The sequence below is a fragment of the Chionomys nivalis genome, chromosome 8, assembly GCF_950005125.1.
Source record: "Chionomys nivalis chromosome 8, mChiNiv1.1, whole genome shotgun sequence".
NCBI lineage: Eukaryota > Metazoa > Chordata > Mammalia > Rodentia > Cricetidae > Chionomys > Chionomys nivalis.
Genome location: NC_080093.1, coordinates 21810621 through 21826909, shown reverse-complemented (window position 1 = coordinate 21826909; position 16289 = coordinate 21810621). Strand labels below are relative to the sequence as shown.

Genomic DNA, 16289 nt, shown 5'->3' with positions numbered 1-16289 from the left:
GGAGGCAGGGATTGTTTTAGTTTTCTGGCTTAAGAGCTCTCAGACTGCCCAGGGGTCTGAGTCCTCTGCCTTGGTGGCCACATCCCCGCCCACGGTGTCAGGTTAGTGTTGCCAAGCACTTCCTCGTTCCGGTGCGCCCTGGACACCGCCGCTCCTACGCCCAGTGCCTGGGCAGCTGCTCAAGCGGGAGGGGGCCAGAGGGGAGGTGTCGCAACTGCCTCCCTCCCTCTTCCCCGCCTTGGCACTCAGTTACCTCGCAGATGAGCGCTCTCGCAGACTGCGGCGGGCGCCCGGGCGCCCGGCATGTCCCCTGAGTGTGCGCAGACGACGACGGGCACTGGCCCCTCGCTCACCCTGGACCAAGTCAATCGCACCCATTTCCCTTTCTTCTCGGATGTCAAGAGCGACCACCGGTTAGTACTGAGTGCCGTGGAGACCACCGTGCTGGGGCTCATCTTTGTGGTGTCACTGCTGGGCAATGCGTGTGCTCTGGTGCTCGTGGCGCGCCGTCGGCGCCGCGGGACGACAGTCAGCCTGGTGCTCAACCTCTTCTGCGCGGACTTGCTCTTCACCAGCGCCATCCCTTTGGTGCTCATCGTACGCTGGACCGAGGCCTGGCTGCTGGGCCCCATCGTCTGCCACCTGCTCTTCTACGTGGTGACCATGAGCGGCAGCGTCACGATCCTCACGCTGGCGGCGGTCAGCCTGGAGCGCATGGTGTGCATCGTACGCCTGCAGCGCGGCTTGAGGGGTCCTGGGCGGCCGGCGCAGGCAGCGCTGCTGACTTTCATCTGGGGTTACTCAGCGCTCACCGCGCTGCCCCTCTGCATCTTGTTCCGAGTGGTCCTGCAGCGCCTTCCCGGAGGCGACCAGGTGAGCCCAGGCTGCGCGCAAAGCAACAGGTGTTGGGGCCAAGCTAAGGTGGGGTGAGGGGGATCGGACTGAAGCAAGGAGGATGGTGATTAGTTACAGTAACAGGCCCTTTGTGGAATCCTTTTTGGCAGACCTACTGCCCAGTGCTCTGAAGTTTAATTTCGTCAATTTTCCCACAGTGCCAAGTGGGTAAGTAAATCTTCCCAAATGTTGTTAAAGGGATTCTCCCGGATTTTTGCAAAATGAACTGACGATTATAGGGCAAATTAAGCAACGAGAGCTTACATCTAGAGGGGACAGCAGGGTGCAAGGTCGACTTGCTACGTTAACATCACACTTATTTCACAGAAGCTGGGACACCCAGCATCTCTCTTAGAGCCAGGCTAGTACTTAGAAGTACCTTCCCAAAGAGAAACCCCACAGTGGTGCGATGTCGCCTGGACTAATCATGTGACTCCCTGAACACCCCCCCCCACCGCCCCGAACACAGAGGAGAGCTTATTTTTTGTCGAGGGGGAGGATGGATGAAGGCTACATTTTGGCTAAATGAAATCTTAAAAAAAAAAAAATCAAACGGTAAACCCTGTTTTTAGAAGTTTGTTTCTTGTGTGGAATTCTGTGGAGGCTGATGTTTGTCTGATAATGACTTCGAATGGCAAATGAGTAGGGACCCAGCAGGCCTGTGGCACTTAATCAAAGAACATGTAAGCCAGTGGCCACATCTCCCTGGGTACAGGAGATTCGTGGTTAGTTGAATTGATGGGTGCTGCTGACCAGGAAGAGATCAAGGTCTCTATTTTACTCCCTGCTTGTCCTTAGTTCAGCTATGCCTGAGCTTCAGGGCAGGCCATATAGACAATTCTGGAATAAGTGAATATTCAGACCTGACTCCACACCAAAGTGATCAGCTAGGTCCCAGGCATGTCCAACCTGTATCCAGCTGTGTATATGTGGATACTAAACTATGAATATGGCCTGACACAGATGGAAATGCCATGCCACAGGCTCAGAATGGTGGGCACCCCAGTAAGAGCAGGGTTCTGCCATGGCCTGCCTATCTGTTTCTTATCTTTCACTGGGTTACAGCAGTACTGCTGATTTTCTCATAGAACTTAAGGGATTTCTTGTTCTTGATACAGAAAGACTGAAGTTCCAAGAATTAAGACCAAATAGGATATCTTAAATTCCTAGATGTACTGTCCTTTTTAAAATCCATTCAGGTAAAATCCTATTTAGCTGGCAAATAACACGAAGAAGGAGGAAGAGGAGGAGGAGAGGAAGGTCATATCGCCTCCCAGCCAAACCCCAGACTGAAGACTGCGGTCCCTGGGGCTTGAGCAACGAGGACTTTGTGTTGTTCTCTGTGTATTCATCCCCCTGGGTGGGGATGTGTAGGACTGGAGCCTCCTAGAGCACCTCCAGAATTTACTCCGGGGGCTTCTGTGGAGACCATGCCTGGAAACCTCTTGTTTTTACTGAAAAACACCTTCTGGATTTCAAGGGTCGTGAGGGGGGCATTTGGTCAAGGCCACTAGGACAGAATGGGCTGACGCTGTTTTAGGGGTTCAACCTTAGTTGATAGGAGGTGATAGGAGCCTTAGTCATTGAAAATAGTAGGGTTGGGATGGGGAAACGTAACAAAAATGGGGCCGTGTTCTGGCTTCCTGCCATTCTTGTCTTCTCCTCTTCCTGACTGTTTCTGTCCCTCTCCTCAGCTCTCCATGTTTCTCTGTGAGCTACTCTCCCTCCCTCCCTCCCTCCCTCCCTCCCTCCCTCCCCCTCCCTCCCTCCCTCCCTCCCTCCCCCTCCCTCCCTCCCTCCCTCCCTCCCTTTCCCCCTTCCTTTCTCGACTTTTTGAGACAGTGTCTGTGTTGTGTATCTCTAGCTACCCTGGAACTCTCTACATAGACCATTTTGGCCTTGAACACACAGAGATCCTCCTGCCTCTGCCTATGAGTGCTGGGATTCAAGTCCTTGGCCATCATGGCCAGTTAACTATCCCCTCTCTTAGAGAATACAACTGTCTCCTCTTCTCTGAGGCTTTACTTCCCGCAGTTTTAGCTTCCCTGGCTTCAGTTACCCATGGACAAGTGAGGTCAGAAAATATTAAGTGGAAATTTCAGAAAAATAATCCTAAATTTTAAATAAATTTTATTTCAGTCTATGGTTATAAATTGTTAATTTCTGGTTAAATTCTTACTGTGCCATATTCATATCTTAAAATTTAGCCTAAGGATGTATGTATAGAAAAATCAGTGCACATAGGCATCAGTGTAGTTCTGGCTTCCACTATCTTCTAGGGGGTTCTAGAACATGTCTCCCTTAAGAATAAGGGGACCTTTGCATTCCATATTTTCTGTATTCATCCCAAGAGATCCTAACATGGAGAAATGTCCCAGTTCCTCAAAGACTGTAGCCTGACATTGTGGGAAACATTCAATTTTATAAACTCAGCAGTTGAAGAAGTAAGAATAGCAGGGGGCTGGGTGGGCATAAGGAGAGTGAGGAGGAGTAGCCACTTAAGAATGAAGATGGCAGAGAAGGGTCTGCTCTAGTAGGAGGCAGGTTTCACGTTTAACTTTAATTAGCAGAGCCAGGGGTGACAACTCATCTCTGTAATTGCAGCACTCAAGGGGCTGAGACAGGAGGATTGCCATAAGTTTGAGACTGTCCAGGTAGAGAGTGAGACCCAGTCTCTAAATAAATGCAGGAATAAATAAGCAAATAAATACAAATAACAGATGTCTGTTTTTCCAGTCCTTGGGATTGACAGCTAGCTTCCTGCTGGTGGCTCATTTGCCTTTCCCAGTGGGATGCTACAGACAGCCTCCCCCACTCCCCAGAGCCTCTGCTGTCATGAGACCCTTCAAAGCCTTCGTACATGTAGGCTGGGGTACCTTGCCGTACCTTGCCGTCCAGGGGAGCTGATGGCCGTGCTGGTGATTCTAACCTATTTAGTATCTGGGTGTGAGCCCTGGGGCCTCATATTCTGGAGTAGTTCCTGCTCCACAGAAAGCAATCCTTCCCACCTCTATTCACAGTGCTCTCCTTCTCTCATGTATCAACTACATGAGATTGCCATGGGAACAGGTGTTTGAGAAATGGACCAACACCTGGTGCATCTACAGTTAAGTGCTCAAGAAATTACTAGCTATTATTAGTTTCCTTATCTTGGGGGCATAAGCATTTAAACACCCTTCAAACTGCGTAATTCTTCTAATTGCTGTAACCAGCTGCCGTTTCAAGAGGGTGGACACTTCTTAGCAACACTAACTTCTCAGTCAGGTCAGCTCCGTCTACTCCAACAGGATGCCTGCTGGTGTGTGCTACGGCCTAGGCCTGGCCCTGGCCAGGTGGTGACCCACACTCGTGGGTGAGAAAGACTGTCCACTTTGGCTAGAATTCACGTCCATTCATTCCACAAGCATTTGCTGGGCACCCTTCTCTGACCACCCACCACAAATCACATAAACACACATCAGGAGGTGTTTTCAGTAAGTGTGCACATGGGCCCAGATACTACCCAAAGTCTGTAGTCTGGTGTGGTCTGTGGCCTAGTAACCCCACAAGTAGGGTTCCCATTATTATTTTCTGAAAGAAGAAATAACCAAAGTCAGGCAAAAATAGTTCCAGAACATAGCCTGGCTCTGACTCCTTTGGGTGCCATAGCCTCTGAACTCATGAACCTCAGAGCCCTGTGGCCTGCCACTCTGTCCTTCCCTGTTATAATGCAAGGTCAGCAGGTCACCTGTCTCTCTGTTGAGTGTGGGTTGTCTGAGGAGACCGTAGTGAACTTGCCTTTGTTAGCAAATATTAGAGGCTAGCCTTTGAAAGTCTGTGCTGGCACATTTCTGCAGTCCCAGCACTCTGAAGCTGAGGCAGAGGGATCACACACTCATGGCCAACCTGGAAAATCTAGTTAGATTCTATCTCAAGCAAAGAGTTGAGGGTTGGGTGTGTGTGCAGCTCTGTTGGTGTAGGGATTGCCTAGCATGTCGAAAGCCCTGGTTTCATTCCCAGCACCACCTAAACCAGGTACCTGGTGGATGCAAGAAGTTTCAGAAGTTCAAGGTCATCCTTGGTTATATAGTAAGCTAGGGAGGAAGAAAAGGAAAGAAAGTTTATAAAAGACCAGATATCCAGTGGGGAGTCCCCATTCCTTAAAATAGTCTTGAGTTCTCCATTTTGGTTGAAGCCCTGCGATGGGGAATATGGCTGCCTAGGGGGTCTCTGGAATGATCCAGTGACAATCATTAGAGAAACTTAGATGCAAAGAGCTAGACTAAGCATTTAAATAAGTCACAAAGTGGAGCAGGGTCAGTGTGCCTGTCCACAGAGTCTCAGGGGACCTTTCATGAGTACCTACTGTGTGCCAGGCACCTAGATGGGCTTGGTTCTCACGGTTGCAGCGTGCCTTGGTGGGGGCCCAACAGGAAGTGAGATGACAACTGTACAGGCTCAGAAGGATGTGAAGAGGGCTCTGGGTAGCAGTGAGTACAGGGCAGGGTGGAGCATGCCCGGGCAGGGAGAGCAGGACAGCCAGGGACACCCTTTAGGATGCCTGGGGAGGCCTGGTGGAAATGAGATGGACATCAATGGGAGGCCATTGAGAATGAGGTAGCACACTGGGAGGCCTTCTAGGACCTCAGACTTCCCTTGTAGCTGGGGGGGAAGCAGGAGGCACGAAGGTTCTAGAAACCCGGAGAAGGGCTGCTTCATGTCCCAATGTGGTAATTAATGCAGGAGGTAGAGACATACGGGAGGGGACGGGGATCAAAACTGTACATAGCTGTGAAACCTCCGGCAGGGTGTCCTTTGCGGCGTGAGACTGCGGTTAGGGAGAACGCTGAGCAGAAAAGTGGGTCATCTGCCAAAAGAAACTGTAGATGGTCGGTCGAGGCTGTAGCTCAGTGGTGGAGTGTTTGCCGAGTGCGTGTGTTTAATCCCTAGAACGAAAAACAAACAAATAAAAAGCTATGGAAATGGAGGAGCTCTCCAGGGAGAGGTGGAGATGGAAGAGGCAGAATACGGGGTGGTGGCGGCCACATTTAACTCTTTGCTATGCTTAGTTTCCATCTGCATCCTGCCTGGTCCCAACACCTGAGCACACCCCCTCCCTTCCCAGCACAGCTGGAACAGCTCCTTTCAGCTCCTGTAAGCATCTGAACGTCCTAGGGGTCTGGTGATGAATGAACAGATAAAACACTGTTGCTGATGCTGCCAGTTCCAGTGAACCAGGCAGGCCGAGCAGCTTGGGTTTCCAAAGTTCTTTTACAAAACCAGAATATATTTCAGAAGCAGAAAAATTCAGAGGCTATGATAACACCATGTGTCCACCTTCCAGTGTCAGGCTCTGCTCAGTTCCTCTGCAAGTCACTGTCTGCAGAGAAGACCAGAATCGACGTGGCGTGTCAGATGGAGTTTCCTGGAGGCATAAAGTTAGGACACCAGCTCAGCTCTCTGATGGTGGCATGACACCTATTTGTTGTGGTTTTAATAATTAAGCTTTACATTTAAAACATTTATTTACTCTTTGTGTATGCATAAGCCACAGCACATGCATGTAGAGGGAAGAGGACAAATGACAGGAGTTCGTTCTCTCCTTCCACCATGTGGTCCAAGGGATCAAACTCAAGAAGTCAGGCTTGGCAGAGAATGCCTTTCCCACTGAGCCACCTCACTGGCCCAGCTGCTGTTTGAAATAAGCATACACGTTGTACTTAATCACCGATGCTATATAATGCCTTCTAACGAGTATATAAATCTGTCACTTAGGCCAGTCCCACAGATTCTTAGCTCAGAAGGTATTGTGAATAGTTCCTCCTTCACTGCCTTGTCATACATCCTGTCTGGAGTGAGAGCTGTAAATCAAAAGTCAAAAGGGTGTCTTCATGAGAAGAATTTGGGAACTTCCTTGGGGTAAGCGGATTGTCTCTGCTGGTCATGTTTACTCAACTCTGATGGTGAGCTGGTATCTGATAACCAATTTTTCCTGAAGCAAACTCTATTTTTTCTCTCATTAAAAAAAGGAACATAGCAACATTGTAAAATGTAAGTAAAGGAAGAGGGAAGGGGATATATGCCATATTTACAGGGGAAAAAAAGGATTAGCAAAAGGAGGAGCAGGGGGTGGGGTGGGGAGGGCACTGGAGAGAGGAATAAGAACAAAATCTAGAAATAATATGGATGGAAATGTCAGAGTGAAATCCATTCCTTTGTATGCTGACCTAAAGTATTGGTAAATTCTGGGGCTGGTGATGTGACTTAGTTGGTAGAGTGCTTGCCTGGCAGGCGTGAAGCACCGGGTTCAAGTCCTAGCACTGTCTGTATAAACCAGGTGTGGAGGTGCAGGTCTGTAATCCTAGCCCCTGGGAGAAGGAGGCAGGAGAAGTTCAAGATTATTTTTATTATATAGAAAATTCTTGCTGTATAGTAAAGACTGTATTATCACAGGCCAGTAAGGGCTACATAAGATCCTGAATTAATGAGGGAGGGAAGGAGGAAGAGATAAAGAGAGAGAGGGAAGTGAGGAGGGAGGGAGATGAGATAAACCAACAGAATCAGTGAAAATCTTGTAGTTGAGTCAGGGGAGAGCTATAGAAGGTGAAATGAGGGGTATGTAAATCCTTGAAACAATGAGCTTTGCCTGGGAAGGTTCACAACAGGGATGCTGTCAATCCGGGCCTGGATAGAGATGGTTACTAGGCTGATATCCTTCCTGAATTATTCGTGAGTGTGGAAGGTTGGAGTGGCCTTTGTGTAGAGTTGTATTAGCTATTTTGTATCATTGTGACCAAAAGTCACACTTTAGGGAAGGAAGGGTCAAAGTGTCAAAGCCTCAAAGGTTGCAGTCAGCCATGGTGGGGAGGGGGTGCTGGGATACAGCTGCTCACATCACAGGGGCAGGAAAGTAGAGAAGATGTACGCTCTCCCAGAAGCCTCTGCTAAGAGCGCTCTTTCCCTCCCGTTCCAACCCGGCCCCCGGGCTGTGGGAGGTGCCTTTCTCCCCCAGTTAATCCTGTCTGGACCCCCTCTCCCAGATATACCCAGAGATGTGATTCTTTCCTAATCTCCTTAGCCCTTCTCAGCCAGATCAAGTAGACAATCAAGATTACCTATCGTAGTTGTGGTTCTGGTAGAATCTTTATAAGCAGGATCCCTTTCTTCATAATCTCCTGGCTTGATTTATCTGATCGTTTGTTTTTTATATTAGTATAGACACATGCAGTTCCGCATAGTTCTGGTAACTACCAGGCAGGTGTGTGGCCTCGGGACCTGTTTTTTGGCCCAGTGTGTAGAGAAAATACCTTCCTCTGTCATCAGCATTTTCTTATAACATCTCATAAGGTCAGGAGTGATTGCCCATGCACAGAAGGAGGCTTTTGGAGTGAGATTTTAGGAACTTTAAGAAATCGTTCTGAGGCCATAGTTTCCTACCCTTTGATACCGTTTTCTTTCACATAGGTATTAGAGACAACATTCCATCTAGGATTGGAACCCTTTTTGCCTGACTGGGGCTTCAGCATACCTGTCTATATCTGTGGTCTTCAGTGTGCTAAATGAGGGTCCTGTAGCGGGCAGAGATCTGAGTTCAAACTGGAGGCTGCATGGATTGTTCCAGGAACAGCAGTAACACAACTGCCAGTACTCAAGATCTCAGAGAGACACAAGTCTCTATTCATTCACCAAGATAAGGAGGAATTTAACAAGTTCTCTCTCGTTAGCTGGGGATGGCGGGAGTAGAGGAGCGAGTTTAGGATGTCCCGCCCATTTACAAACTATTTAACAAAGCTGGAAAGGGAAGCAACCTCCTCCTCTTCCTTTTCAATTATGTGTTAGGTTTAAATTCTGGTTAATGGGAACCCACCACCACTGATGTAATAAGCCAATAAAACCAAATTAATAAGTCCAGGTTTATTCTGAGCACAGCATTCCTGGGTGGCCCCAGGCAAAGTTGAGGAAGCCAGGAGCTTGTTCTCTGAGGAGCAGTTTAAATACCCTGTGGGCGTGGTCTTCTGCATCTCTGGGGAGGGGTCATCATTTGGCAGGCTTTCTCAGGGGTGCAGTCTAGACTGAGGGAACTCCTGTGGGAGGGGACTTGGGATGGAGCCTCTACCGGAACATTCTAGACTCTGTGGATATATGGATTCCAGGGGCTGGTGTAATGCTTCCACCCAAACATCATAGCTATAATTAAAACATTTTATTTTGTTGTTTTGAGACAGGATCTCACTATGTAGTCAAGGACAGCAATTGTCATGCCTTAGCCTTGTGAAGCTTGAGATGACAAGCACATGGTGCCACATCTGGTATAGGTATCCTACCTTTCTTTTTTCCCTCCCTCCCTCCCTCCCTCCCTCCCTCCCTCCCTCCCTCCCTCCCTCCCTCCCTCCCTTCCTTCCTTTTTGCCCTGAAAAGTTTTATTGGTAGCTATTTATTTATTTATTTATTTATTTATTTATTTATTTTCAAGACAGGGTTTCTCTGTGGGATGGTCCTTGCTGTTCTGGAACTAGCTTTGTAGACCAGACTGGCCTCAAACTCACTGAGATCTGCTTACCTCTGCTTCCCAAGTGCTGGGATTAAAGGTGTGCACCACCATTGCCCAGCTTTTGGTAGTTCTCTTGATGTTTCTTTAAGTACATACTTTCTGGAGCAATTTGTTGCCAGTGAAAACAATTAACCTTTAGTGTTTTAGACTGTTACTTTTGAAGCATGTTTCTAGCCTTAGTTTCCTCTTCTATGAATGTTAAAAATTTTGTTTTTCCCTAGTGTATTTAGTATTCAATAGTTATTGATCTAATTAATGAATGAATGTCTGTGGCTCAGATACATATACAACTATATTGAAAATCATCGATATGACCTTTTACATTGTACATGCTCTTAAATACATGTTCTGACATTTGGGAGGGTTTGGGGTAAATTGTGTTCTACTCACCTTTGTTCTTATGATCAAGTAGGCACAAGGCGTTCAGGTGTGGGAAGATGCATTCACATCCGTACTCCATTTCTACGGACATGTTTATTCAGTGGAGGCAATAGTCACAGTAATAGAGTTCCTCCTGTCCAGTAGGCCCCTCACACTTCGGCTTTGTAGTTAGTATCACACTTTTGAGTTCAGCACAGTGCAACCATAAACCTCCATGCCTTTCTAGCATTCTGTTTGCCCTGATGCTCTGTCCTATTTCCAGGGAGGAATAGGGCTCCGAAGTCTGGGTACCATACAGTGTCTTGAAGAGAGATGGCCTAGTCTCTGAGGGAGACTGACAGTTTGTGTGTGTGTGTATGTGTATGTTGTTTGTTGTTATTTTGGAGCTTCAAGTTTCTGCTTTTTAAACATTTATTAATTTTTATTTTATGTGCATATGAGTGTTTTGCCTACATGTATGTCTGTGTGTCTACACGCATGCCTGGCGTTTGTGGAGACCAGAAGAGGGCATCAAACACTGCAGGAATGGAGTTAATGATAATTGTGAGCTGCCATGTGGGTGCTGGGAACTAAACCTTGGTCCTGTGCAAGAGCAGCCAGCTCTTTTAACCACTGAGTCATCTCTACAGCCCCATTGTGTGTGTGTGTGTGTGTGTGTGTATGTGTGTGTATGTATATGTATTACCTGAGATAGGGTCTCATTGTGTTACCTGGGCTTGTCTCAAACCGCTTGGTTCTTACAATTTCCTTGCCATGGTCAGAGGAGTTGGATTACATGTGTGTACCTGACCTAACACACAGACAATTGAGCACCCTCCAGGTAAACAATGCCTTAGCCCAGCTCCTGCTGTTCCAGCAATGTGTCACTGCCCTGGACCCTCAATCCTGTCTCCAGATGCTTGTGTGTGGTATGTCACTTCTAGTCTGAGACCTTTCTGTGGTCAAGTTTCTCCCATTTAAAGAACCAAGCTTGTAGCTGGGCGGTGGTGGCACACGCCTTTAATCCCAGCACTTGGGAGGCAGAGGCAGGCGAATCTCTGTGAATTTGAGGCCAGCCTAGTCTACAGAGCTAGTTCCAGGACAGGCGCCAAAGCTACACAGAGAAGCCCTGTCTTGAAAAACCAAAGCAAACCAAACAAAATAACCAAGCTTGTAAGAGAAGGCTCAGATATTCTTTGCATGTTAGCCCAGAGAAGGGGAAAGAAAAGTCCTGGGAAATGCCTCCAGCTCGTCCCTGCCTATGACCCTGAGGTTCAGGCCTTCCTGGAGAGTGAGAGTTATAATTATGGTAGCCGGCTGCACCTGGGACAGGTGGTTGTAAGAGGAAATGTTGTGGGCAGAGGAGGAGCAGGTTCTGGAATTCACTAGCACAGCAGCTGTGTTACACTCCGTGTAATAGTGTCCCACAGCCCGGAACGAGAACTGGGTTAGAGGCTAAGGAAGAAGCCAGCACTGAAGTGATATTGTTTTCCCTTTTGTGAACAGGAAATTCCGATTTGCACGTTGGATTGGCCCAACCGCGTAGGAGAAATCTTGTGGGATGTGTTTTTTGTGACTTTCAACTTCCTGGTGCCAGGGCTGGTTATTGTGATCAGTTACTCCAAAATTTTACAGGTATGTTTGCTTCAGTGCTGTTCTGAACTTCACTCCATCTGGGCATTTCCGGTAGAATCTTAGAACTTCCAGGTCGGAGCATACCTTGGAGGTTCTAACAGTCCCATCCTGATGCGCTGGGCAGACCTTTTGCTACCCCTGTAACAGTGAAGGATGAGAGTTTGTATATTTATTTTGGCTTTTGTTTTCTAAATCAGCTATGTTCTGAACCTTTTCATCATTAAAATACTACCAGGTTATAAAAACAGGAAGTTGAAAACAGGCACAGTGCTGTGTAATGCAAAAGTTGAAAATCTTTTCTCTTCCCAGCTTTAACGACCCAACTGTGGTCTCTGCCGTCATTCAGCACCACGGACGCTTGTGTGTAGGTTCAAATGGTCAGGTGGCTGTTGGCACTGTTTACTGTTCTGATCAGAGAGCAGGTGCTGCAGCTTGATAATGTCCTTTTCCTTTTACCCAACACCATATCAGATCTTTCTCTATCAGTTCCTGTATCTTATCTTGGTTAAGAGTTACACAGCCTTCATCATACAGTTATGATATATTCTTCTTGTGAACCTTGGAGTTGTTTCCACTGCCTTCTCACAAACACAGCAGTAATCTACAATGTCTACTCTGTAAGGTTTTTTATGGAGTTATGGAAGTATCATATACTAATATAAAATCACACCCAGCTCATGTATTCTGCTCACAAATTGAACACACTCATAAAGTGGCTTCTGGATGGAGGACAGAACTTGGCCAAAAGCCCTTCCTGTTCCAGTGACCTAATCCTCAGGAATGTCTACTTCAAGTGTGTATGGCACAGGAAATAAATGAAGTCTCCTAGAAAAGTAAATGTGTGTACACAGACATATAAAAGATGGGCCAGACTCTGCTTCCTGGCTCATAAGGCATGCTCTGTGCATGGAAGGTACCACCCGACAAACACAAGCATGCACAGTTAAGTTCACTTGTAAGGTGTGCCTTCAAGCTCTTGAGCCCTCTTGGAGGTGTGCAGCAGTTGAAGTTTAAAGCATCTTTTGTGTGGGCTGTGATCAAGAGGTGTGTTGAAAAGGCCCTGATCACCTTTTGGCCACTTTTATGACCCCTTTATGGTTGTGTAAGCCTTCTTACAAACATAACCCACCCCAGGCTAACCTCACCTAAGGCTGCTGGTTCCATGTTCTGTGGGATATAGTGCTCTTGATCTCTGAAGAGACAAGCTTGGGCTTATTCTAATATGTGAGGCAAATTCCAGAGTATGGAGCCCTGAAAATCGCTTGCAATGAATGGCTTGGCATATTTAATGTTATAAAAGAATTAATTAGTATCACAAAATTACAATGAAAGAAGAGAAAGAAAAGGACAGAGAAAAATAGAATACATTTTTAAATGTTTGTACTGTTTTGGTTTTGTTGAAGCAGGGTTTCCTTTCTGTCAGGGAAGATCAGACAGCCCCTTTGGTTGTATATTGCACATGCTTTGTTGTCGCATGGGGCTTGGTAGGCATTTCCAGTCCTTTGCCATCTGGCTTTTTCATGTGTTTCTTGATGCTACTTTCTCCAGTTCTTGCTTTCCTCCGAAGTCATATTTCTTTGGAGGTAGATCTCTGGGAAGGTGGGGCCTCTCCTCTGATGATCGCAACCAGCACACTACTGAGTAGCCAATGAGCGCCACGAAGGAGGCTAAACCCTCAGGGCCCCAGCAGCGGGAATCCCCTTCCCTGCCAGCCTCCAGCTGGTGTGTCCTGGCATGGCAGAGGGATGCTGGGTGGAAATAGGGTTCCGTCTTGGTTCCGGTGAGTCACAAAAGGTCTGTTTTAAAGATGAACTTTGTTAAAAGGTCTAGAGAGAAAAAGTCCGAACCAAGCAGCTGCGTGGGATTAGCACCTCTTATGCCCTAGTGAGCAAAAGTCACCTCGACAGTTCCAGAGAAGTGTGCAACCCTGGGTCCCCCTCACTGAAGCCAAGTGTCTCAAAGTGGGTCCCATTGGACATGGAAAAAAAGCAACTCTCAGTTCAAAGACGATGAGACATAATTTATTCTGGAGCCAAATATGAGTGGCCATGGCCCAGGAACATAGATTCAGGGTTCCCCTCAGGTTCCCAGCTTCCATGTTCCCTTATGGTAATTGTATGGTAATTGTTTTGTAAAGTGTTTTTTTTTTTTTTTTTTTTTTTTTTTTTTTTTTTTTTTAATAGTAACAGAAAAAAGAAAGTCACAAACCAAGACGGTTTTCAGATAGCATTTGATGGGAACATCAGGTGGGTGAGCTACAGCCAAACAAGGAAATCTCTGCTGTAGGCCTCAGTTGCCATCTGATGACATCCTTAGCCCTTAGTTAGTGGAAGCAACTGGCCTGTTGAGTAAATTCATTATAAATGACTGTACCTCAAGGCTCTTAGGCCAGACACAGAGGCAGGTGTGGAATAGCTATTAGGGGTGCTCAGAGTGGCCAAGGATAAATTATAACTGGGCTTGGCTCTGCAGCAGTCCGGCCTCTCTGATGTCGCCGACATTCTAGTTGGCTCATCAGCCCTGCAGAAGGGTTAGTGGCAGGTGTAGCTCCTTCCAGGAACTTTTCTTCACAGACATTTTGTGTTTTACCAAGTTCCCAGTGGTCACAGAGCATTTTCTTATGAGCGCTACCCCCTCCCAATGTGCAATATGCCAAAGTGAAGAAGAGCATAGGTATCCCTGTGTGGGGCTCCCAAGGTGGGAGAACCCCAGGACCCCCACCCCGTTTGTTTTGAGGGTCAGAGTTAACCCCCAGAAGGCAATGGAGCACTTCATAAAAGCCCCGGAGGTATTCCACCAAAGCCAGAGACATTTGAAACCCTGGCTAGATGCTGACGAGTCTGGCTGTCTAATGTGGAGCAAGGAAGGACTCACATTTTACGACAGTGCCTCATTTTCTTCCTGATTGTACAAACTGTGGGGACTGTGGTATGAGGAGGAAAAGCAGCATCTGTTGGCAGGGCGGGGGTGGGGGACCTCCATGCGCTGGGCCATGAGTCAGTCGCTTTGTTTATCACAGCCACCGTCAGGCACCTGCAAGAGCCCGGGGCCCCACGGAGCTGGAATTGTCTGCTGAGCCACCCCCACCCGCAAGGCGGAGTAGACGGGCCCTAAGTAGTATGAACCCCCCTAGGGAGGGGGCTGTTACTATTTAGTAGCAGGAAAATGAGTTTCAGCTGGTAACTTACATTCCCTGCGAATCAATTTGCAAGAACAACAGCGGTGTGACAGCGCAGGGGCTATGGGAAGATTAAGTTGACAACCAGTGAAATAAATGTCTGACACGTGGCGGGGCGCCAACAGGAAAGCGCAGCCGTCCTGATTGCTTCCTTCCTGGCGTTCTGGTTGTCAGGCACGTTCAGAGGGTTCCGTTCACTGGGCACCTGCTGTCCTTGTCTCTATCACAAACAGAGTGAGAGGCACTCGTGCAATCAGGCGATAGTTAAGCATCTATCCTTCAATTAGGGAATTAAAAGAACTGTGAGGAGAACATTTTAGGCCATTTTGATGAGCTAAACTTGCCCAAATTGTGAATGATGCTAATGACATTAAAATTCCTTTCTCTCTTGAGATGCAGGTTTTAGGAAAATAGGCCCCACACCCCATCCCACCCCATACAGAACTGGCAATGTGGCTAGGAGAGACAGGGCCTGGGCCAGCCCCAGCAACTGAAGTTGGTAAGGACCACTAACATGGTTAAGACACAACCCATTGGCTCTCTTCCCTGGGGACAGAGGTAACAGGCTGGCAGGCACATCAGGCCGATAGACACAATGTCCTTCACATTCCAGGCTGGGAGTGCCCGGTCAGACTGCAACCCACAATCTCTAGCCCCACCCCAATCCACCTGGCCTTCCATCCTCAGTACCACAAAAGAAAAACCAACCAACAAGGGGACCCCTGACTCCCGCAGTGACTTGTGGCTCCAGTTCTTTGTGTTTTCCTGCAGATCACAAAGGCGTCAAGGAAGAGGCTCACGCTGAGCTTGGCCTACTCGGAAAGCCACCAGATCCGAGTGTCCCAGCAGGACTACCGGCTCTTCCGCACCCTCTTCCTGCTCATGATCTCCTTCTTCATCATGTGGAGTCCCATCATCATCACCATCCTCCTCCTCTTAATCCAGAACTTCAGGCAGGACCTGGTCATCTGGCCATCCTTCTTCTTCTGGGTGATGACCTTCACGTTCGCTAACTCCGCCCTGAACCCCATCCTGTACAACATGTCGCTGCTCAGGAACGAATGGAAGAAGATTTTTTGCTGCTTCTTTTTCCCAGAGAAGGGAGCCATTTTTACAGACACATCAGTCAGACGAAATGATTTGTCTGTTATTTCCAGCTAACTAGAACCAGCTAGCTGGAGCCAGGTGAACCGTTGTGTGCATGTAAAGGGGGTTTGCCTTCTGAGGAAGTCACTGGTGTACCCTGCTTTAAGAAAATCCAACTTCCAATGGCACACATCTTCAGGGCCAGCAAATTAAGGAATGATCACTCAGCATAAAAATATTTTTTCTTAAAAAGACTTTCTATGGGTTCCTTTTTATGGACTTTTTTTAGTGTTTGTAATATGATTGAGTTAATAAATTTTTATTTATAACTGTTCCTACACATAAACTTGTACCTTGTGACTGCTGAAATAAACCTTAGAGGTGATTCAGGGCTCAAATTTCTTGGTAAAAGGTCACGGCCACCCTAAGTCCCCACCTTGGGTACATAAGGCCTTTAAATAATTTATTCATTCATGCCAAGACTGCTTAAGAAATTTCCAAGGAATGATTAGACGTGACTTTTTTCCCCCATGTATTAAAAATGGGCAGGAGACATGACTCAACGGTAGTATGCTTGCCTAGCGAGTGTGTGAGCCTGAGTTCAAC

At 47.4% G+C, this 16289-nt stretch overlaps 1 protein-coding gene across 1 annotated transcript; it reads left to right on the top strand.

Moving 5' to 3' along the window:
- The first annotated feature begins 268 nt into the window (after positions 1–268).
- Positions 269–15957, top strand: Ffar4 (free fatty acid receptor 4). The gene is made up of 3 exons (XM_057779313.1): positions 269–873; positions 11291–11419; positions 15369–15957. The coding sequence occupies exons 1-3, from the start codon at positions 304–306 to the stop codon at positions 15756–15758; spliced, it is 1089 nt and encodes a 362-aa protein (XP_057635296.1). The 5' UTR covers positions 269–303; the 3' UTR covers positions 15759–15957.
- The last annotated feature ends 332 nt before the right edge of the window (positions 15958–16289 follow it).